The sequence below is a fragment of the Mesitornis unicolor genome, unplaced genomic scaffold (genome assembly GCF_000695765.1).
Source record: "Mesitornis unicolor isolate BGI_N332 unplaced genomic scaffold, ASM69576v1 scaffold6815, whole genome shotgun sequence".
Lineage (NCBI taxonomy): Eukaryota > Metazoa > Chordata > Aves > Mesitornithiformes > Mesitornithidae > Mesitornis > Mesitornis unicolor.
This window is the reverse complement of record NW_010187411.1, coordinates 3,992-26,866: the sequence shown is the minus strand read 5'-3', so window position 1 is coordinate 26,866 and position 22,875 is coordinate 3,992. Positions and strand designations below refer to the sequence as shown.

Genomic DNA, 22,875 nt, shown 5'->3' with positions numbered 1-22,875 from the left:
CCCAAAGAGAAGCTGCTTTGGCTGCAGCCCCCTCGCTGCCTGTTGCTCTCCAAAAATTGCAGCAGCCCTTTTTACCTCCCCAGTGGTGGTGTTGTTACCCGCACAGCAGCGATCGATGCAAAACACAAACCCATCTCACCGATGAAAAGGGTGGTAAAGGGATGATTTAACCTTGCATTAGGGCTATTGTGACTTCTGAAAAGGCTTAAAAAAATTCAATAACAACTGAAAACGATACAATAATTTTTATAGAAGAGAGGAGCTGCTGTATCTGTCAATAAAGGCAGCAGCACAGGCTGCCTGTTATCTGTTTGTGGTCTGATGGGAAAATCCATGCTGTTACTTGCTTCCTTTTCAGCATTTTGCCTCCATCTCTGGTTTTGGGAGTCCTGTATCACGCAAAGTCTTGCAAGCTTTAGCATATAAAGGGTTTTTTGCTGCTTTCTCTTCTTTTTTTGCATCAGAAGATGCCCACTTGTTGGTAGATTTGGTGTTTTCTGTCTGGTTTATGGCATTGCACATCTCCCTCTGAAGGTGAAACCTCTGTCAAGGAAAAGAAAAAGTGACTGCCTTTCCTCCTGTGTGCTTGCAGCTCTTGCTTGGGGTGCCCTTAGCAGATCTGGAGGCTGATTGGGAAGGTTTTTGGATGGCAAGACCATCTCTTGGAGCAGCTTGCGGATTCCTCTGTCCTCATTCACCATCTGTGTGCTGGCAGAAATACGTGGGAAAAATCTTAACAGCTGTGTCTGTTGGTTCGTACCCACTGCTGTAACTTTCTCTTGTTTTCCGTTTACTGATGGCAAAATCTCCTTGGCCAGCCCATGGGATTGCCCAGACGTGCAGTGGGAGGGGAAGAAAATCAGGAATGTGGGCTCTTGGGGAATAGAAGCTCTCCCACTTCTTTGCTGGCTCAGGCAGCCCTGTTGTTTTCCCTGCTGTTAATGCTGATAGGAAGCTGTTCTCACCCTTGTTTTCTTGCACTTAGAAACTTTTTGTTTCTAGCACTTGTTTATCTTAGAACAAAGCTTGGTCCATGTCCTGAACATCCTCCATTGGGAAACTGCTGCTTCCCTTGTGTCTGGTGTGAAATCTGGCAGCCATGGCATGTGGTGCTGTGTTTGCCTCCTGGATCCATGGCTTTTTAAAAGCACTCAGAGTCCTGAGGTATCAGGTGAGCAAAATAAAATGCAGTGATGGGCTGCCGATACCCTGTCCATGGGTGAGTGATGTGGTGACGGTGACACATGGGATAACGGAGAGGGGGAGATTGATTGCACTGCTCCAAGCCCGATGGCGCTGGAGGATGCTGTGCACTGGAAGGGGAAAGCTGGCCTCTTGCTAAGAGCCTGTCCAAGCCCCGGGGTTGATTGATTAGTCCCAGGTAACGAGACTTTCCCAGATCCTTCTCTCAAGCCATGAAGTTATAGTTATAAACCAGAAATAGCTGCTACAGCCGGCTGGGCAGTGACAAACCCTCTGGACAGCTCAGGCTCTGCAGAGGACTTGGGGTTACCACCTCTGCACCCCAGCTTGGTGCTCAGCCCCGTTAAACCACATAGGTAGGATCCAGATTTGGCTGAGTGGGAGCAGAGCAGGAGGAGAGGTTTGGCTGTCAGCAGAGAACCCCTGCAGCTGGCGGCACCAATCCAAAGGCAGCTGCTGCTTATCTTCAGGAAAGGGGCTGCTGCTGGGGCAAGTCGGGCTGACATGGAAAAAGCTGCTCCCGTGGCCGGAGGATTTTATCTGGGGCAGGAGCTGAGCAGGCATGCGAGGATCACAGAATCATAGAATATGAGGAGTTGGAAGGGACCTGGAAAGCTCCCCCAGTGCAACCCCTGCCAGAGCAGGATCACCAGAGCAGTCACACAGGAACACGGCCAGGGCTTTGGGTGTCTCCACACAAGGAGACTCCACAACCTCTCTGGGCAGCCTGGGCCATGCTCTGCCACCTTCACACTGACAAACTTTGGCCTCATCTTCAGCTTGAACCTCCTGTGCTCCAGCTTGGGACCATTGCCCCTTGTCCTGGCATTGGCCATCCCAGAGCAGAGCCTGGCTCCTTCCTCCTGACACTGCCCTTTCCAAATGGATCCCCAGGAATGAGGGCACCCCTCAGTCTCCTCTGCTCTAAGCTCAAGAGCCCCAGCTCCCTCAGCTGCTCCTCAGCAGGAGATGCTCCACTCCCTCCATCATCTTTGTGGCCCTGCTGGACTCTTTCAAGTAGTTTCTGTCCTTCTTGAGCTGAGGGCCCAGCACTGGACACAATATTCCAAATGCAGTCTCACCAGGGTAGAGTAAAGGACTAGGATGGGGGACTCTGGGGTGCAAGTAAGATCTGCTGTGTTTTGGAGAGGTGGTTTTAGGTTTTTTTTTTAATCCAAATCCAGTGAAAATAAGGCTGGAAGTCTGTCTGTGCTCCCCACAGCTGCTCTGGACTTGTGAAGGCAAAAAAATAAATCACAGAGCAAGGAAGGAGCAGTCCTGAGCATCTGTCTCCATTCAGCTGTTTGGACATGGCCCTGATCCCTGCTGGCCATCGTGCATCTCTCCCTGCCCAAGGCAATAGCTCTTGGGGGCTGAGGAGAGCAGGTCCATGCTTTCAGCTTTGGAGAGATCCTTCTCCATCCTCCTGCTTCCGGCGAGAAAGATATTGGGGGGTTGAAGAGAACAAGATCTTTGAGGAAAGAGGGTGGGAGGAGGAAAGAGAGTGGGAGAGGAAAGAGAATGGTGAGGATTAGATCCTTCTAAATGCAATTTTGCTTATTGTGGCTTGTTTTAGGGGATCATGCTGGCAGGTGAGGTTGCTGCAACAGAGCATGATCTTCCCTCTCTGACCCAAACAAGGCACGTTTCTCCTCTGCTTTCCCTGGTGCCAATGGGGTCTCGCAGCACCCATGTCCCAGCTCCCAAAATGCCAGGGGTAGGTTCCACCCTGTGCATTTATCTCGCCCCATCAAGGACCATCTCCGAACTGGGAAGCAGCGTGAACTCCCCTCTGTTTGCTGGGACGGTGTTGGCCGTGCCCTGCTCTATCAAGAGCAACGCTGCGGTGCTGGTGGGTTATTTATTTTAGGAGCCGATTGTTCTGAAGCAGCGGAGTGAGAGACGCGGGGGGAGGCGGCGCCGACGCAGCCAAGTAGAAAGTAATGAAATGGAGCCCGAGCGCGGAGGACGGAGGGGAAGGGGCAGAGTGACAGCATGAAGGAGAATCGCTTGTTCACCTTCAATCAATCCCTGCTTTTTCTTGCCGCCGCACGTGCCCGTGCGCAGCTGAGCGTGCGCGGGCGGGGAGGGGAGAGGTGGCACCGTTGTCAGGAGCTGTTAGGAAATACATTTGTCAACACTGGAGCGAAGGGAAAGATGCGGCCGTCACCGTGGCCTTTTATTTATTGATGCTTTCGGATCGTTGCTGTCTTGGGAAGAGCTTTCCTGGGGGGAAGAGTGGGGAGGAATGGGCCCAATTGCAATATTTATGGCTGCTACCCATTGCTAACTACTCCCTGGTGGGGATTCACCCTCCCAGCAGGGCTGGCTCCTGGAGTTCACCCCCATGTGTAGCTCCCACTGGTCTCACTCCCAGCTCCACTGAGTGATATCTTTCTTCCCAGCTCTGCCATCCGTCTTGACAGTATTTCTCCCTCAAAGGTTCGGGTCTGTGGGCTCCTGCCTGTGTATCGTGTTCTGTGGATGTGAGTGGCTTTCCAAATTGCTTCCATGCGTTTGAAGAGCTGGTGGCTTTGTGTAGCCTCTGAAGAGCTGCTTCTGGTAAAGGAATTAGCTTCTTCTGCCACAAGCTTTTGTCTTCATTAACAAATTATTGACTGTAATATGACTGTACTAAAAAATTGCCATTTCCATCATCTTGTGCTCACTGAAAGCAGGTGAGTGATCCACGGGTGGGATGAGAGTTAAGTATTGTGCTTTGGGCATGATGAGGGTTGGGAGCTGTCATTCTGGACATGGATGAAGTGCACACAACAGCTTCCAGTTGTTTGTACTTTCCCAAACCTTAAACAGCAGAGGTTTGACTGTGAGCAACCCAGGAGGGTTTGCTTTGGACTGTACCTCTGTTTCCCCTTGCCCTATATGGAGTGGTTGTGGGGCTCACTGCTCCCTGAAGTGTTTGCAGAGCTGTTTCTTGTGAACCTCTTCAAAAATGCAGAGGAGTTAACGTGACCACACTTCACTTCCCTCTACGCTTTACACTGAGCTGTATTTTTACACATGTATGTTCCCTTCCTTTCTAGGTCTGGAAGAAGTTCCTAAGCTCTGAAGCTCCCCGGATCAGTGTCTTCATGGCAGTGCCCACAATCTATGCCAAGCTGATCGAGTATTATGACAAGCATTTCTCTCAGCCGCAAGTGCAGGATTTCGTGCGTGCCTTTTGCCAGGAGAACATCAGGTGGGTGAGCAATCCCCTCTGGGCAGGGGGTGCTGGTCACTGCCTGTTTCCGTGGTGGATTCAAGGTTTCTTTTCAGCATCACCTCTTTGCGGTGCTGATCCTTGTGCTTTAGTGTCTCTTTGATGAGAAGCAGGGTGACATTATTTAATTATGAGCCACTCTTGCATGGTAAAGCCAGAAGGGGTCTGTGTGCTCATTAGATGTGTCACCCTACATAACACAAGACTAAGGACGTTGTCCTGCAACCCAAGCTTATACTGCAGGATCTCTTTTAGGAGACTGTCCTAAACCCGTATCAGAGAATCTCCTATATGTGAGGAACATCCTTGTACTGGTTAAAAGGCTTTTGGGGCTTCTGGCTTAAGTTTTTACATGAGACCAGAATTTGCGTAACCCTGTGTTAGACTGCAGGTTCCCTGCATCAAAGGTGATCACAGAATCTCAGAATATCAGGAGTTGGAAGGGACCTGGAAAGCTGCCCCAGTGCAACCCCTGCCACAGCAGGATCACCAGAGCAGTCACACAGGAACACGGCCAGGGCTTTGGGTGGCTCCAGAGAACGAGACTCCACAACCTCTCTGGGCAGCCTGGGCCATGCTCCATAACCCTCACACTGACAAACTTTGTCCTCATCTTCAGCTTGAACCTCCTGTGCTCTAGCTTGGGACCATTGCCCCTTGTCCTGGCATTGGCCATCCCAGAGCAGAGCCTGGCTCCTTCCTCCTGACACTGCCCTTTCCAAATGGATCCCCAGGAATGAGGGCAGCCCTCAGTCTCCTCTGCTCCAAGCTCAAGAGCCCCAGCTTTCTCAGCCACTCCTCAGCAGGAGATGCTCCACTCCCTCCATCATCTTTGTGGCTCTGCACTGAACAAAAGTGATCTTGGATACTTTCCTACATGGGGTTTTCTCGTGCAGGTTAATGGTGTCAGGCTCCGCAGCCCTGCCTGTGCCTGTCCTGGAGAAGTGGAAGAGCATCACTGGGCACACACTGCTGGAGAGGTATGGGATGACTGAGATCGGGATGGCGCTTTCTAACCCTTTGCATGGAGTCCGTGTCCCAGGTAGGAGTCTCCAGAGGGTGCACGCTGTTTGGAGGTGGTTGGCTGTGATGTGCTTTTGGGTTTTCTCATCACAGAGAACGTACATCTCGTCAGCATGCTGACCCAACCAGCCAGGCTGGTTCAATATCATCCATATCAATGCTTTATTATGTCCAAAGTCTTAGTTCAAGCAGCGTGATGAGACCGCATCTTCAGCTTGGCTCTGGGAAGTTGTATTTGTGAGCGGTGTTGACACAGGATTCCTCCCGCAGCAGTTCATGTCCACCCGATTGGTACTGAACATTTAAAATAGGATGTCTGCTCACCCTTATTTTAGTGCAAGTTCCTTGACTCTTCAGGAATTAGAAATTGTCACACCTCGTTGTACGCCCCGGTTCTGTTCTCTCCTTGTCTTCCCTCACTTCTCCTAGCTATATTTTGTGGCTCCTCTTAATATCTGCTGTTTATGTAACCTAGAAATAAATTGATCTGAAACATTAAAAATATCAAATGCCCCCACCCTCCCTTTGGTTGAAAATGTGGCCATCTGTCTGCGAGCAACCCAGCCCACCATCGCGCCACCTTCTCCTCCCCGCATGCTGTCTGTGCGTGCATGGCACCATATGCACCACCGTGGTCTGTGGTGTCTTGGGGGGATCAATGTCACCCACGGGGGTTGTCCTGGGTGTCGTGGCTTCCCACAACATCCCAGTCCTACCCCAGTGCCCCTACAGGGGTTGCATGGGGAGAGGAGAAGCTGCAGCTCCTCAACCGGAGAAGAACTCAGGGGCAGCACGAAATACAAACTGGAGTTTACTTTTGCAGAGTTAATGCCATTCCCCCAGCCCAATTCAGCCAGTCTTCCGTTCCCCAGACACCCATCCCTGCAGGTGGGAGAGGGAAGCAGGCAGAAAAATGAGATTCCCACTTGTACGAGCTCTCCATGAACCTCACACCACAGGGTAATGGTGCAGTTTGTATGTCCCTATGACCTGGTTAAATTTGATTTTGATTCATCTTCAGGAGGGGAAATGAGTGGAGACTGTCGAAATTTCTCAGCAGACAAAAGTAGAAAGGAAATAAGACTGAAAATAACCAGAGCAAGGCAGACATTGGCACTCGAAAGGGCAGCTCCTGCTCCAGATCTGGGTGGCCACGCTCCTGGACAGAGCCAGAACAGGGTCCCTGAGGATACCGCGTTCTGCAGGGGAGCTGGGGACAAATCCACTCGTGCAGTGAGACTTTACAGAAAGAGGGCTGTAATTGAATAGGCTTGATTAATTTATTTCAGAAAGTGTCAGCGGGGAAGCAGATGGGTGAAGCTGAGGCATCATTTACTGGAGCTGTGAAAAAGCTTTTGATATAGTACCCCATTAGAGGCTGGGATGTAAGGTCACCAGGTACCACAGAGCATCCCCTGTGAGAAAATCAGCTGAGAAATGGGCTGGGAACAGAGGCTGGGCAGGAGGAGGAGTGGAGGATCCAGAGAAAAGACCTCAGATGGCATCAGTGTTACAGGGACAGATGCTAGGCCATGGTGACCACAGACCCATGTGCTGGCCAAAGTGATTTCTAGCTTTTTGTGGGGAAAGGAGGGCACTTTACCCCATGGGTAAGTCCAGGGATCCTCAGGTTGGCCCAGGGATTTCTGCTGGAGTAGAAGCAGCACACGTCCTTCTTCATGTACCTCTGAGGAGAGCTCCTGGGGCTTCCACTCGCTTGGTGTGGCTGGGGAAGGATCAAATCCATGTCCCCACCAGTGTCCCAGGCAGCGTGGCACCGCTCTCCACCCACAACACAGATCTGAAGGGGCAGAGGCAAGCAGGGGGGCTTTAATTTCCAGCAAAAGAAAAAGATGAAAGATAAATGTTTGCTTGTATATGGTTAAAACCCTGCTTAAAATGCCTCTGTTTTCACCAGCTCTCATTCTGATCCCCCTGGTGCTGTTACTGTGAAGGGAGATGAATAATTCATGGCCAGAGGATGCCTCACTGGGCCTAATCACCACTTTAATTGGAGGTTTAGATCAGAGGCGGCTAATAGCTGCTACAGCGGGGACTCCGTGTATTGTTGACAGTGAGATCGTTGAGTGCCTTATCGTTGGCCTGTTTCAATTCTCCCAGGACACCACCGCACATAACAGCATCCAGGTCCCCAGATACCGAAGGACACAGACCGGCAGGGCCAATTAAATTTATCTGGGAAGAGCTGACAACTTTTTTAAACGGAGGTGAACTGGTGCAAGAATAATGGTGTCACTCCTTCCTCCTGCAGCCTGGCTGAAGCCGGCAGGGCTGACACTGCCGGCGCCTTGCCAGCATTTCTGAACATTCAGGAGCCTACAAATTGGAGAGAGGGAGAGGGGAAGGAGCAGGGATTTCTCCTCTTTCCTCTGGGGATTATGGTGTTGAACCTTTTCTGATCTACCCTGGTTTTGGTGAAGCCAGGACCTCCAGTCCTTTGGGAACAGGTTCAACCACTTGCTGACCTGTTGGAGTCAGCACAGTGTGGATTTTGACACGGCAGATGGGCCTGGGAGCCTCCAGTTGTTGCTTTTGCACAAATTTCGTTAATACCATCAGGTTTGTGTAGCTCTATTCAACGTTGTGAGCACTTTCAGCCTTTACAGGTGTTGATTTCCAAGTTTGGCATTTTTTCCTAAATACCAGACAGCCTTCTCCAGACTGAATATAAGGAAACAGCTCCCCATGAGGGACTTGCTTTACACATTGGTTTTACTTTAGCCAAGTATGAAATAATTAGTAATGGTGATCTGAAGCGCTGTATGAGAAACACGAGGCCTCCTCTGTGTCTTCAGATTTGTTTGACAGCCCTGTGTTGAGAATGCAATACCAAAAATCAAAGACTTGAGGCTAGAAGTGAGCACTGACCCGTCAGTCCTGCTGCCCATGCATCAGCCCATCGTATTTCTGCATTGAGGGTCAGTATCTTGCATACGGGGAGGAAGACTCTATCTCATCTTGATATTTATGGGAGCCCGTGGCAGCTCATTGCCCTGGTCACTGCTCCCTCCATGAGCTTTGCAAGACCTTTTCACACCAAAGAACATGTTCCCATAGAAGTCTAGAAGGTGGCTTCAAGCAAGCTTAGCATGCAAATGTTTTGCATGTTTTCCATGACTTGTAACTTGCTTTTTGAGTCCTCCTGGAGTCTACCAGACTGTTTAAAACACATAAATACCTCTACATAGCATCTCAAGGCACTTTTCCTGGTGACTTGTCCTGGCAGATGCTTCTCTCCCTGTACTCCACTGCAGTCCCCTGACTCCTGGCAGCGTCAGGCCAGGAGATGAGACCATCCCAAGCGATGCTCATGGTAAGAGAAGGACCTGGCTGCATGTGTTGGCTGACCTGAACACCGAAGGCAATTTCAAGCTGAACAGACACGCATCCCAGACCCGCCACGTTGCTTTTCTGTTTATTTCTTGCCAGATTTGCTAATTGTTCGGGTAGTTTCACTGCAATAAAATCTCACTCCCTCGTAGCCCATCTGCTCTTAGCTGATCCTGCAGGGATGCCATAAATCTGGGCTCCGACGACATATCGATTTCCATGGCAACTGACCAATGTAGCACACAAAATCATGATGTCACTGATATTGGACCTCCAGGGCTTGAACAAGAGAATGGGACCAGGGTAGAGGAAATGCCACTTAAACCCAAATACCTGAAATATAGACAAGGAGGAGACACTGTTGAGGTCCAGGTCCTGCACACCCTGCTCTAAGGACTTGCCAATGTTGAGCTGATCCTAGCAGAGCTGAAAGTGTCACTAACTGGAGGTTGTCCAGAGGAAAAAATTGGTAATATCTTAAAATAAAGAGTACACTTAAGTGATTTGAGCTCAGAGCTGTCCCATCAGACAGGTTTTGGGAACAAAATTGCCCTTTCTGCTGGGCTTTGAGGAGCTCACAAAGAAGAGCATGCACTGAGCCAAGGGGTGGGGACGCTGCAGGTTGGGGAGTTCTGGGGTTGCAGAACCACCTTGGAGCTGAACAGCAGTCGTTCATGATGCTGTGTCAGGTTCCCCGGCTTTGAAAATTGAAACCTGTGGAAGAACGGCGTGGGTTTGATCTCTGCTTTTCTCCTGTGATGTTTTATGTACAGCGTATTGATGTCTCGTGAAACTGAGATAATCCCTCGCAATTCTTACACTGTTAAGCCTCTGCCTTCTCTGTCAGGTCAGGGCTATAGAGAAGCAGTGAGCCACTGTAGTAATCATTGTGCTCTTCCTTTTCACATCTTTGTGTACGTTTCATGGTGCTTTTTTTTCCCCTAAAAGACAGCTTCATTACCGAGCTACGAAGCTGTGCCGATGTCTTCAAAGACTGGCCAAGAGAGACTGTTCAGGGCTGGAGACACGTTTGCTTTCCTAGGCATTTCCAACGCTGCCTGCTCAGCGAACAACGGCGTATAGCGACATTTGCATGCAGACGTACGGTGTGATCGAAGCCTTCCTGAAGGGTAACCCCCCGCTAGGAAGTTCTTTAGTGCCAGCACAGTCTGCAGATGCCATTAATAGACGAGCAGCTGCTCTTTTGCCTCCTCAGATTTCTTGTTTCCTAGAGCCTGTCCACTGTTTCAGCCTTGTTTTCCTTCACAGGTTCTGTGGGGACCCCACTTCCGGGGGTGAAAGTGCGCATTGCCACGGAGACCGTGAAAACCGGAGGTCGTTCCTACACCGTCCATGCCCAGGGAGATGAAGACCATACACAGGTAGTGCTCAACCACATTTTCTGCTGCTTTGCTTTGTCTCATCAGAAGTCCTCTCCTCCCCAGCCCTTTGAAGCCCCAAGGATTGAGCCTTGTGCTACTGTTATTTCCAGGAACTCAGAAATGCTATTTAGCATTTCCTCTTCCTTGTATTAATTTATGGCTTATTACAGCCATGGTACTTTAGGACTGCACAAGTCCTTGCTGCGTAGGTGCAGAACATCTGAGAGGGAACAGCCCCGTGTGGGAGTGGGAGGCAAAGGTATAAGGATTGTGGTATGAGGAGATGATTTTGTGTCTGCTGAGGCTGGTGATGGGTTAAGCAGTGCCTGGCCTTTGAAAGCCAGGACAAAAAGTTGAAGTCTACCACACAAGGTAAGAGCAAGGCATTGATGGGAATTCAGAGGGATCCTGCTCTGGTCCTAAGAGTCACTAAATAGTCTGGAGGAGAGGATAAGTGTTAAAATATCTAGAAACTGAGTCTGTGTTTATCTCACTGGGCTTGATCAGGGTTTCAATGAAAGCCCAGCTCCATGCTGAGCTCCACTGCCAGGTGATACCTGCACCAGCAGCTCCGGTATCTCAGAAGTCAGATATCCTCAATGGTGGGGCCCCTTTTCCCATTGAACTGCCCCTGTGTTGGGGTGCTACGCATTCCCCGCTGCAGAAGCAGCCCCAGCCCATGGTCCAGGCTGTGCTGCTGCCTCAGCCCCTGCACTGCCAGGTGATACCTGCACCAGCAGCTCCAGTATCTCAGAAGTCAGATATCCTCGATGGTGGGGCCCCTTTTCCCGTTGAACTGCCCCTGTGTTGGGGTGCTGCGTGTTCGCTGCTGCAGCAGCAACCCCCAACCCAAGGTGTAGGGTGTGCTGCTGCCTCAGCCCATCTCTCCCTGCAGGGTCTGCGTTCCTGCAGCATCTTCTTCGCACCCTCATTGCAGGTGCAGGTCGTGCTCTCCCTGCAGGGTCTGCGTTCCTGCAGCATCTCCTTCACACCCTCATTGCAGGTGCAGGTCGTGCCGCCTCCAGCAGATCGATAGCCAGGTGATGTACGGGCTCGGCTGAGCAGATAAATGCTGTATATGTGAGAGAAATTACACCAGCAGACGTGTGCGCCGTGTGGGTGGGAGACAGGCAGGCATGAGATGCAACCTGAAATATGTGGCTTCACTCGTTCCTCTGGGAAAACAGCTTCTCATCTAGCCACGTACATTAAAGGAGCCTTCCAGATCTGTGGCAGGGTATCACATAGACACTGCTGGTGTAAGAACTGGTGAAAATATCGAGAAAGCCTTTTATTTTCTCTAGATTATCTGTGCTGGTGGCTGGAGGAGCCAGCAGGACCGCGGGCAGCCCCATGTGTGGGTTGTGCTCAGGCTGCAGCAGGATCTGATGCTGTAACAGGGTGCTGGATCCCACCCCAGATGGGCAAACGAACCCAGGGAAGAACTGAGAGGGAATGCTCTGCCCAGAGATTATAGATTTTATTAAAAAAACCCAGATTTGCTGCTCTTTACTCTGTGTCACTGATGTGGCCTGGCTGTGGGCAAAGCAGGAGAGCTGGAGAGGCCGCTCCGATGCAGCACTCAATGCGTAGGAAGCAGCATCCCGTTTTTGTCACTTCACCAGATGAGTGCTGTGTCTCACGGTTTTGTCCCCTCATCCTGGAGTGACATCTTGGCCTTTTATTTCCATTGGTGTGGAACTGAGACATGAAATGTAATGTGTCCATTTTAATAATGATCCTATAATTCTTTTTGTACCCTAAGGGATCCCTATGCACTTTACAAATTAGGTCTCGGACACAAGAATCCCCAAAGTGCAGCTACTTCCAGGATGAAATGTGGACGTTGTTCTTCTGAATTATGAGAGGAAAAAATAAGTCAGGGTTTTTTCCTGCTCAATCCTCCTTCCCATTCCTTCTGGTTGTATGGTGGTGAAGAAGGGGAGCCCGGATGACCTATGTGGTGCTGGAAGCCCCCCAGGGCTTCAGAGAGCTGAGACTTGCATAACTCTTCTCTTTTCTATGTGAGTTTGTATTTGGGGCAGCGGAATTGCCCTTTTATCCCAGCCATTTCCCAGATGCACCCTTCAGCCCCCAGTGTGGGCAGCTGAGGACCATCCTGGCATCCTGTGGTGGTCCCAGGAGCTCCCACCAGCGCTGGCCCCATGCCCCATGCTGATGGTTTGCTCTCCCTTGGGGTTTTTTGAATGTTCTGGTGAATTCTCAAGCAGGGAAGGTGGTAGATTTTACCTCTGGGCATCAGCTGATGGGTTGGTCCCTCTCTGAAGGGCTGTCCCCATGTCATCCACCTTGCCCCAGCTCAACTGGAAGTTTGTTTAGGCTGAAGGGACAGAAATGGTCCCATCTGCTTTGGGCTACCCTAGGAGACAGTGGCTGGCCAGGTACCTCCAGGACATCCCCAGGAGCCAATCTCCTGTACCTCTATCTCTGGAACTGTCAGAAGGGCCACGGCAAGGTGGGAAAAACAGCCCCTGCTCTCAGTGCATCTTGGCACAGATGGACGCATGGAGATGCCAGGAGTTTGGTTTCTCTATGGCTTGGGTATGGAGTGTGACTTTCCGTGGCGTGGGCAGGTGGCAGCCGTGGCGGCACACCTCAGCTCCCAGGGACAGTGTCATTTAACTGCTTCACACCTGCGGTCGCAGCGCAAAACCTCACCTGCTGCCTGGTCCTGCTCCGAGATGCTGCTGCCGGCACGCTCTGTGCATCACGCTTGGTTAATAATTGATGTCAGAGGAGAGTGCGTCAGTGGAATTTATTTAAAACAAGGAGGATCTGACAGTCCGAGTGCTCATCACGCTTCAGCAGTCAAAGAAAGACCCAGCTCTGTTTAAGCACAGGAAAATGAGCTTCTCCATGGCGGAGGGGCTGTCCTCACGATGAGAAGACCCGGTTGGTGTCACTCTCCGTGCCTTTGCCACCTGACAGCCCTGGAGTGGCCTTTTCCTTGCCTCCTATGAGAAGGGATAACCAAATACTCCCTCGCAGGAGGGCTTGGGGGCTTGCAGCATGGTTATTGAGGGCTGGGAGGTCCGTGGTGTGGACTGGGCAAAGGCAGAGGGGTCCCATTGGAAGGACAGTGGTGATGGGACCGGTGGCAGGAGACACACAGCCCTCCCAATGCCCATTCTGCCCAGATTTGATACGAGCATCCTCAGCCCCATCCCTGCTATGGGCATTTCTGTCTGGTTTGGCATTGAAACCATGAAAAATTACCAAATGTCACGTAATGGGTTGCTGGAAATAAACAGCTCGGGGAGCGCCTGCCGTCTGCTTCAGTTGTACAGCTCTCAGGGCAGGGACCTCTCTCCGTACACGGGAAACGCGGTGCACATCTGTGCTGCTGCACAGATAATAACAAAACTGCCAAAACAGAGCCTGTCCAGGCTATGGCAGGGACATGGGGCTGTGCTGTGGGGCAGCTGTGCCATGGGGCAGCCGTGCCTGGCAGCACCGAGGGCTAAGGGTGAGCACAGAGGGGCAGATTTGGTGGGATACTGGGCACCCCGCTAGGAGCTGGTCTCTGAGCCGTCTCTTCTCACCAGTCGATCTTCGTGCCGGGGTTTAGGCGCGTTGTCAGGGCAATCTGCGAGGCGTTCACGCCTCGGCTCCGCCGCGCAGAAACCCTCCCGACAGCGAGCGGAAAGAGCACCTGCCTTTGCCAAGGAAATTATTTGCTTAGCTCCACGGAGCCTCGCGAGGTCACCGCCTTCCCCGCTCGCGTTGGGCTGAGGGCTCTGCCTTCTGCTCCCTCTCGGCAGCAGAACACCACAGCCTTTCCCCGCTAACGCTGTCTCTCCCCCTCGACACCGGGACTTCACACCGTTTCCTTTCACGCCGTCGCCCTTTGGACATGTTTTTGCATCCTGCCGCAGCGAGATGCAAACAGGAGCTGGGTGGCAGAGGAAGGCGTGTGGGAGGTGGGGAACGTTGCTGCTCCGCCATCCGGTAACTGCCTGAGCGTGCGGCAGGGGACTGCTGTAATTTGCAAAGCTGGTTTCTGGCACGCCCTGAAGATCAATAATCTACTTAGCTGAAAGTTTGCTGGATCTCTGTTCTCCCCTTCATTTTCTCCCAGCCCTTGATTAGAATGCTGGATTCGATTCACCCCCGTGCTCCTGCCCTCCCATTTCCTTGCAGTTCTCATGAGCCTGGTGCTCCGTTGTATCCCGTTTGCTCAGGTTTTCTAGCAGGCTCTTGTGCCTTTTCCTTGCTCGTTGCTGCTGCACCGTGGGCTGTGAGCTGATTTCCTGAGCCAATACAGAGCCGTGTGTGGTTGGGTTGTTGGCCATGCCCTGCACTGCTTTTCTCCAGCATCCTGACCACTGCTGGGCTTTGCATTTCCCCTTGGGAGTGAAGGTGAAGCTCCATCATCGCTGCCAACACCAGAACAACGTGCTCCAGCCCAACACAATTGCTGCACCGCCTGTTCCCAGCCAAGGATGCTCTGCACCCTGGTGTGGGACAGGGCCATGTGGGGCGGGCAGGAGGTGCCTGTTGAGCTCATCTGATCCTACACAACCAGGCTCCTTACCCAAAAAGCCTGGATGTTGGTACCAGGGAAGCCATCAGCGCTCCTCACCCACAGCCCTGGGTGCTTTTTCCTCCCGGTCTTTTATCCCCTAAACTTTTTGGCATCCTGGGGACCTCGCTCTCCCTGTCTCCACACACAGGAAAGGGTTACAGCTCTCCAGCGCAGAACATTTCAGTCTGCTTTGTTCGGTGCGATGCATATTTCATACGCTTAGCTTCCCAGCTGGCAGAGGCCTGGAAACCCTGCGAGCTGTCGGGTATTGTCTCTCTCCTCCTTTATTTGTTTGTTTGTTGGTTGGTAGGGGAGGTGGGTTTTTTTTTTTTGGGTTGTCATTTTTGTTGGATTTTTTCTTCCCTTTTCCCAAATTGTTCGCTCGCACGAAAGCCAAAGCCCGGTCCCTGACAATAGGGGTCTATCAAAAGATAAATGGTTTCACAGCTGTATCTGATGCAGCGCTCCAGCCAGGGCTTTCATGGCAAGCAATTTTCTCGCGCAGAGGCTGCGAAGGGAGCCGTGTGGGACGTATGGGTTGCAGGAGCTGGCAGCAGGAGGACGCTGCAGCCATGGGCTTATCTTCTCCACCCCCCAAAAAAAAAGGTTGTAATTATCTCGTTGTTTATCCATATGCAAGCTGTCGTCCTGGACGAGAACTGGCTCGGCTGCGGCTGTCCCTCTCGAAAGCCACCAGCACCTCCTGGCCCCTCCTCCCCGTGCCCCCCCTGTGTCTCTGCCATCTGTTAGCAGCTTGCTGCTGGTTGCCAGCACCTCTGCGGGGCTGCGGGCAATGGGGGCAGCTGGCAGTGTCACCCTTTGTCATCATCGGGGGTCTTGGCCATTGATGTCCCTGTGGAGGGGACCAGAAGTGGCTCCACCTCAGTCATGTTCATCCCAGATCTCCTGAGACCTGACAGGGAAGTGCTCGGTCACCACTGAGCTTCCAGGCTTGTACTGGGGGCATCCTCCAAGGTCTGACCACCCCCATTTGTGCTGTGCCATAGGTGGGTGTGAGTGCTTGGCACCTCTCTGGGGCAGGTCCCCTGTGGAGGTGCTGTTACATGTGGGCCTCTTGCTTGGTGTCTCCTCCATCCAGGCACTGTGACCTGAAGCTGGAGGTGGGCATGTGCCAGCCAGGACTGGTATTACTGGAAATGGATGGGTACAGACGTGCTGGTGGCGATGTGACCCGCTGTTTCTGGCTGTCCCAGGCAGCCACCCTGGTTTGTTCCTTTCCTATCCTCATCAGACCTCACCCTAGCACAGCTTGTTCTTTGTCCTCAATGCTCCAACACTGCCAGAACATCTCTTCCACAATTCTTCATCTATTTTCTCGTCCCTGCTGCATCCCATCCTCATGTTTTGGTACATCCCACAGGTCTCTCGATAGTGAACCTTGACTCCAGCATCCCAGTCCCACCTCCTGTCAGCAGCTCCCGGCTGTAGGTGCAGGACATGAAGCCTCATAGGATGCCTTCACCAGGACAGCAAGTCCCTGATTCAGGGCCGAACTGTTCCTTGGGGTGAAATTTCAGTTGAGATACAGAGAGCCAAAGGCTGGTGGGGCTGCCTGGCTACCACAGGGGCTCGCGGGATGCTTTGGGGTTCATCTCCTCTGCCTGGGTCTTTGCCCACCTCACAAATCTTGCCTTGAACCCCATGATCTCTCCCATCCATAGCCTCCTCCCGGGTGTGGGGAATATGCTGTTGAAGACAGCCTGGGTTAGAGCTGCTGCCTTGCTTTTATCTGGAACACCGGTCCTGAGGTTTTCTGGCACAATCCATCTTTGGTAAACTCACGCTGCATTTTTGTCCCATTTTCCATTTACCTCTGCTCTTTCCAAAAACTCCTTCCAAAGCCCTCGCAGCCTTGGACGCAGCAGTTGTGTGTATTCCAGTTACAATTTCTATTTCACCATGTTCCTCTCATCTCAGTACCCGTTTGTGTCCTGCCCCAGTAAATCGAGTTTCTCCACTGTGTTGCCCAGGCTGCTTTCATTACTGTATCAACACTGAGCTGCTTCTCATTGATCACATCCCGTTCCTTTGTCAACTCGGTCAGTAATTACATTCTCATATCTATTTAAATCTCCTTCCTTCTTTCTTTTTGTTTATTTTTTTAATATTTGTGCCCATAGCTGTATTTTATTTCTTCCTGGTAGCCATAGTGAAGGCAGGGATTATGTTAGCATCATGTCCCCCTGTTTCTTAGCTGAAAACTTTTCTCATCACAGCAGCAGCCTTAATCCCAGAAGACAATTTCCTAGCATATTCAAATTGAATTTATCTCTCAAGAAAAACCTCCTTTCCACAAGTGTTTCCTTGGAGCTAACCTCTGTCGTAGGTTAGCCTCAAAATCTCTATTAATCTCTTTATTATCATTTTATGCTGCCTTCTGGTGAGAGGAAGACTTGGGATGTGTGTCCTTGGTCCCCTTCACCAGGCTGGCAGTCGGGGTACTCCCACCATGAGGGATAAGGGATGGATTCCTCTCTGGTCCTATCAGGGCTGGTTTTGGTCTTCAACACTTTTCTGTGCCAGGAGAGCCTGGGAGATGACGGTCATGTTCATGTGTGGTGGTGTGAGGTGTGGGATGACAGTAGGCATCCGGTCCACAGAATCCCAGAATGTGAGGAGTTGGAAGGGACCTGGAAAGCTCCCCCAGTGCAACCCCTGCCAGAGCAGGATCACCAGAGCAGTCACACAGGAACACGGCCAGGGCTTTGGGTGTCTCCACACAAGGAGACTCCACAACCTCTCTGGGCAGCCTGGGCCATGCTCTGCCACCCTCACACTGACAAACTTTGGCCTCATCTTCAGCTTGAACCTCCTGTGCTCCAGCTTGGGACCATTGCCCCTTGTCCTGGCATTGGACATCCCAGAGCAGAGCCTGGCTCCTTCCTCCTGACACTGCCCTTTCCAAATGGATCCCCAGGAATGAGGGCAGCCCTCAGTCTCCTCTGCTCCAAGCTCAAGAGCCCCAGCTCCCTCAGCTGCTCCTCAGCAGGAGATGCTCCACTCCCTCCATCATCTCTGTGGCCCTGCTGGACTCTTTCAAGCAGTTCCTGTCCTTCTTGAGCTGAGGGCCCAGCACTGGACACAAGATTGCAGCTGTGGTGTGAGCAGGGCAGAGCAGAGGGACAGGAGAACCTCTCTGCCCTACAACCACCCCTTCTCATCCACCCCAGGATGGTGTGGGCCTTCTTGGCTCAAGGGCACATTGCTGGCTCATGGGCATTGCTGCCACCAACACCCCAGGTCCTTTTCTGCCTGGCAGCTTTTCCATGCAGTCACTGGTGCTTGTTTCTACTCAGACTTTGCAACCTCACACCTGAGACCTAAGCCATGCGTTCAGCCCACACACTTACAACCTGCCTCGTACCATGGTGTGCTTATGGGACCTCCATCACACCGTGGAGGCTGTTGCTGCTGTAGGCCATCTTGCAGATGTTTGCCAAAGAGCCCTGGACGTGGTATGGGAGATGCAGAAGCAAAGATCAGAATTAAAAGGCACAGTCTCTGCCCCAGAGCACTTCCAGCCACTGAGAGGGGAGGCACCGGCCATGTGGGACTGCTCAGCACAGGGAAACGATTCGGGCAGTGCAATCGTCTGCAGTCACAGCACATCACGGCCTCTCTGACCTCGGCTTTTAAGTGCAGCCGATGGAAAATGAAGCGAAGGTGTGGGCCACTAATTGAATCCTTGCCTGGTCCCCTGCCTGCCCCCCAGAGGAAAACAGGAGTGGACGTCGCGGGGGCACGTCAGGAGTCTTCCTGTAATGAAGAGAGCCGAGGGAGCTGGGAGAGTGCTGACATCTCGCCTCATTCATTATCTTCTGAAGCCTGTGAAAAAGAGGGATGAGAGCGGCGGCGTGGAGAGCTGCTGGCATTTCTGGAATAGCGTTACATGTCTAATTTATGGTGGTAATATAGATCGAGAAGTTTTGGGTCCAGGAAACAACCACGGAGAGAGCTGACCTTCCCCAAACTTGGGTTGTTTTCTGCGGTTCTTTGGGGATCATCTGGAGTTAATCAGTCCGGTAACTTCTAAAAAGCAGTGTTGCCTAAAAATACATACAGTCGCTTTTGGTTTTAGTGGAACAACGTTTGCTGTAAGTAGAGGGTTGGGGTTTTTTTTTAAAACAAGCTTCAGCGTTCCAGCTCCGCTGTGCTCCAGCCTTGCTTTTAAATTTATAACCCTCCAAAATGAAAAGTAAATTGATTGTGTTATTCCCGGCCCTTTTATAAAAGTTAACATTGCAAAAACAGATGTGAAATGTGGCCTCGTAGATTACAGTCTGGGCTTGGGGTTTTTTTTTTTTGGTTGGGTTTTTTTTTTCCCCCCTTTTTCTCTGTGCTGCGTCCCCGAGGAGCAGAAATCTGCCTTTTTCCAGCAGGAGGAAAATTGTTCTGTGTCTAAATTGCCTCCTGCCTCCCTTCTGCAGGATGCTGCAGGACACGGAGCTCGGAGGAACCGTAACGCTTTTACAAAAGCACACGACGTCGCGGGGAAATTTTAATGACGAACGTGCACCAGAGCTCAGCTTGCCTGGGAATTGGTGATGCTGTAGCAAACCTCGCACCTTCGGGCCATCCATTCCAGTATGGCCCAGGGAGATGTGATTAACAGGCACTGGCAGGTGGATTATGGGTCTTCAGCTCCCTTGTAGGATGCCGGTGAGGTTGTCCTCACCTCCCTCATCCCCCATCGCACAGTCTGGGAAAGCTGAGTTTGGAGCTCCCAAATCAGTTGGATGCGGTGTTGGGGCTTTGAGCTTCTGCAGCAGCATCGTAGTGAATGCGACCGAGCATCCCTGCTCCACAGCTCAGCCCTGGGGTGCAGGCAGGGCAGTTCTTCAGGCTTTGCTGTGTTATTTTCCATATTCTGGTATGTTTATTAAAAAAAAAAGAACAACAACAAAGTTACTGCTCTGCAAGAGCAGCTGAAAGGGCTCCATCGCTGCCATAAACCTCACACTTATACATTATTGTCTTCTATTAGTCACTTAAAAGGCTGGGTTGCTTAATTACCTTGATCACAGTAATCACTTATTTACAAGGTGGGGAGAAATGCCAAGCAATTCCAAGCTGGAGGGCTGCAGAAACATCTCCTTCCTCCCCACAAATGGAAGTGCTTTTGCTTTTCTTGGTGGCACCAGTGATGGTGCTGGGCCCGTGCTGTTCTCCCCTGCTCTGGCTGCAGGGGTGTGAGGGAAATTTGGCCGGTGGGAGCTGCAGGAGCAGACGAACTGGTTTATGGAGCAAGGACTGGGCAGGAGCGGGGAACAGGGAGTGGGATAGAAGTGTAGAGGAAGAAGATGCTCTGATCCGCAGCCTTTGCTACTCACCCAGGTTCAGGTTATTATATTTTGGAGGACAAGGGGAAGAAATGATCAGGTAGAAGTGAAGTGTGTCCCACTGAAACCTATTCCCAGCTTCTTCCTGATCCTATTGGCCCCATAACAAGTTATTACCCCCCTGACAAGCCTCGCCTTCTCTTCCCCATGTTTCTGCACAGGAATCCACAGTGCCTCCTCTGCTTCCCAGCACAGCCCCTAATTCCATCACAGCCCGTGACGAGCTCCTCTCCCGCAGCTCCCGGCGGAGCGCGGGGCCACGCACATCCAAGACCGCAAGAAAAACAAGCGGCCCCTTTGAACAAATCCCGGGGCCGCTTGCCAAGCGGGGATTCCCGGCTATTTACCAACCGCCCTCGCTTCCTCCTTAATAAAGAGGTAAAATGGAAGCAGGGAAAATATGCATTTTCTAATCACCCGGATTTAGCCCTTCAAAGGATTTATTACAACCTTTTATTTTCATGCGTGGAGAATGTAATCTTATCTAGCGTGCCGGCTGGCCCAGCTCGACTCACCGCGGCGGTTTTAGAGCAGAAAGCTATCAAACAGCAAACCTTCGGGGCCACGCTGCGCCTGGGTGTTCAAGTTGCTGGGACGCATTAAAGTGCTTGAAACGTGCGTTAAAAGATGTCGCTGGGAGAGGAGGATAGTGGCGCAATTAGCAATCTGATGCTCTCAGCAGCCTCATGCAGCGCCGACCCCGCGAAGCGACAACGGGTGCCACTGAGGTTTGACGGGGAAAGGAAACGAGCACTGCTGCTGCAAAAAAAAACCTGCTTTCAAAGCGGGCCAGCAGCCAGGCAGCGGGGTGTACGTGGGCTTTCAGATGAGAGGGGTTGTAGGAGAGAAGTGCCTTGAACCTTGAATTTTAATTTACGCTGTTTGCAAGCAGCAGAAGCTGCTGGCGCCAGGGTGGTTTGCGTCCCCTCTGCCACACTGGGGAGCGGTGCCAGTGACATTCGGAGTTCAGCAAGCGAAATCCTATTAAGATAACGTCACGGCCTTTCTGTTTTACTGTTTGCAAGCCAGCCATAACATCATTAAATTACACAACAGGGAGGTGCCTGCTGCCAAGGAGCTCTGCTCGAGATAAGATGCGGGTTGAGCAGCTGCCAAAGTTTCGAGTTGATATGACGAGGAATTTGGAGCCGGTTCAAGGCTTGATTCACACCAGGCATTGCAGCGTGCAGGTAAACACGGGGCAGGATTGGTCCCTGGGGCAGCTCTGGGCTGTGCAGGTGGGGCTGTACCTGGTGCTGCCGGATGGGGCCGTGCGATGCCTGCGCAGGGCAGGGCTCAGCCAGGCACAAAAAGTGGCTGTGGCAGCCACATTTACACCCGTTCTTGTGTTCAGCGCTGAGTAGGAGAGAAAATCTGGATTTGTAGGTGAAGCTCAGGCAGCTCTTTGCAGGCCCTCACTGTCCTTACCTCCACCATTCCCTCGCCAGCCTTTCTGAAGGCCATCAGAAAGAAATTACTTAAAAATTGTCCCTCAAAAGCAGCTCTCCAAGCATTTTTCCATTAGAGAAGTTACCAAGGGCGATGTGTACAAGGACATCTCGCAGTGACCTCCCATCCCCTTGCACATCTTCCCTGCAGAGGACTTGAGGTTCACGCAGCCCCACGAGCGGTGCAACATTCGTGGTGCCTCATCTCTTGGCCTGCCTGCATCCTCGTCATTACAGAGCCATGCACATGCAGGGGAGATGTGATACGGTGCCATGTGTGCCCTTCCTGCAGTTCTCCAGTTTATATTTGGTTTGTTGCCATAGAAAGCGGTGCAGGTTTGCAGGGTACCGAGTTGTCACCACAGCCGTTGCCTTCTCCTGAGCCTGAAAGGAGCTGCGTGTCCCTGAGAACAAATCAGATGGTGTTTCCTGCCACCTCCTCGGGAAAAAAAAACAAGTGTTAGGTTGATGGTTTTAGAAGTAAAGTTTTCTATCTATCAACAGCAGTGGCACAGTCATGGGAGAGCATTATCCCTGCCTCGCAGTGCCTGCCCTCCTGGCTGCAGTGGGCAGGAGGATGGCCCTCATCCCCAAAGACACTGCCAATGTGTGGTAGTTCTTGCTTTTCAGCTATTTTCATTGCTTTTGAGTATCAAAGGTACTTGGGTGAGCCCTTCCACTTGAGGAAAGAGGTCCTGCAGGTGGGCAGGCTGTGTTGGAGGTTGGTAAAGTCTCCACCGTGTGCTTGTCCTAGGTGACACCCGGTCTGGAGGGACAAGAAGGGGAGCTGCTGGTGAAGGGAGCCTCCGTCTTCCGCGAGTACTGGAACAGACCCCGAGAAACAGCAGACGCCTTCACGCCCGATGGCTGGTTCAAAACAGGTACTGCCACAGCGTCTGACAGGGGGAGGGGGGCAGCAGCTCTGGTTTGGGCCCCCAGGCTCCCCAGTGGCTGGGGGGGATGTGGAGATGGGGTGGTTGCAGCCTGGCTGGGGGTGCTTCCCAATGCTGGGCTTGGGGATGGGATTTGCTAGCGTTGGCCGTAATTAATCAGCCAAGTAATGGGGTGTGTTTGGGGGTGTAAGCATAATATACCAGTGCTTAACGTTTTCTGGGGACTTAAGCTTTGCAACCTCAGCACCTGAACACTGGGTGGGATTTAAGCTTCGAATCACGGAGTCATTACGGGTGGAAAAGCCCTCTAAGATCAAGTCCAACTGTCACCCCAACCCCACCATGACCACTAAACCATGTCCCCAAGTGCCACATCCACACGGTTTTTGGACCCCTCCAGGGATGGGGACTCCAGCACTGCCCTGGGCAGCCCCTGCCAGTGCTCAACC

The 22,875-nt window shown here is 51.9% G+C and overlaps 1 protein-coding gene across 1 annotated transcript in view; it reads left to right on the top strand.

The window, feature by feature from the left end:
- The window catches only part of ACSF3 (acyl-CoA synthetase family member 3), a gene marked incomplete at its 3' end in the record, with an annotated part of 30,273 nt that extends 7,846 nt beyond the window's left edge, over positions 1-22,427 (top strand). The window contains exons 3-6 of the mRNA XM_010185432.1: positions 4,248-4,402; positions 5,320-5,465; positions 10,067-10,179; positions 22,288-22,427. Of these exons, the coding sequence (XP_010183734.1) occupies positions 4,248-4,402; positions 5,320-5,465; positions 10,067-10,179; positions 22,288-22,427 (554 nt within the window). The remainder of the gene's footprint in view (positions 1-4,247; positions 4,403-5,319; positions 5,466-10,066; positions 10,180-22,287) is intronic.
- Positions 22,428-22,875: the final 448 nt, after the last annotated feature.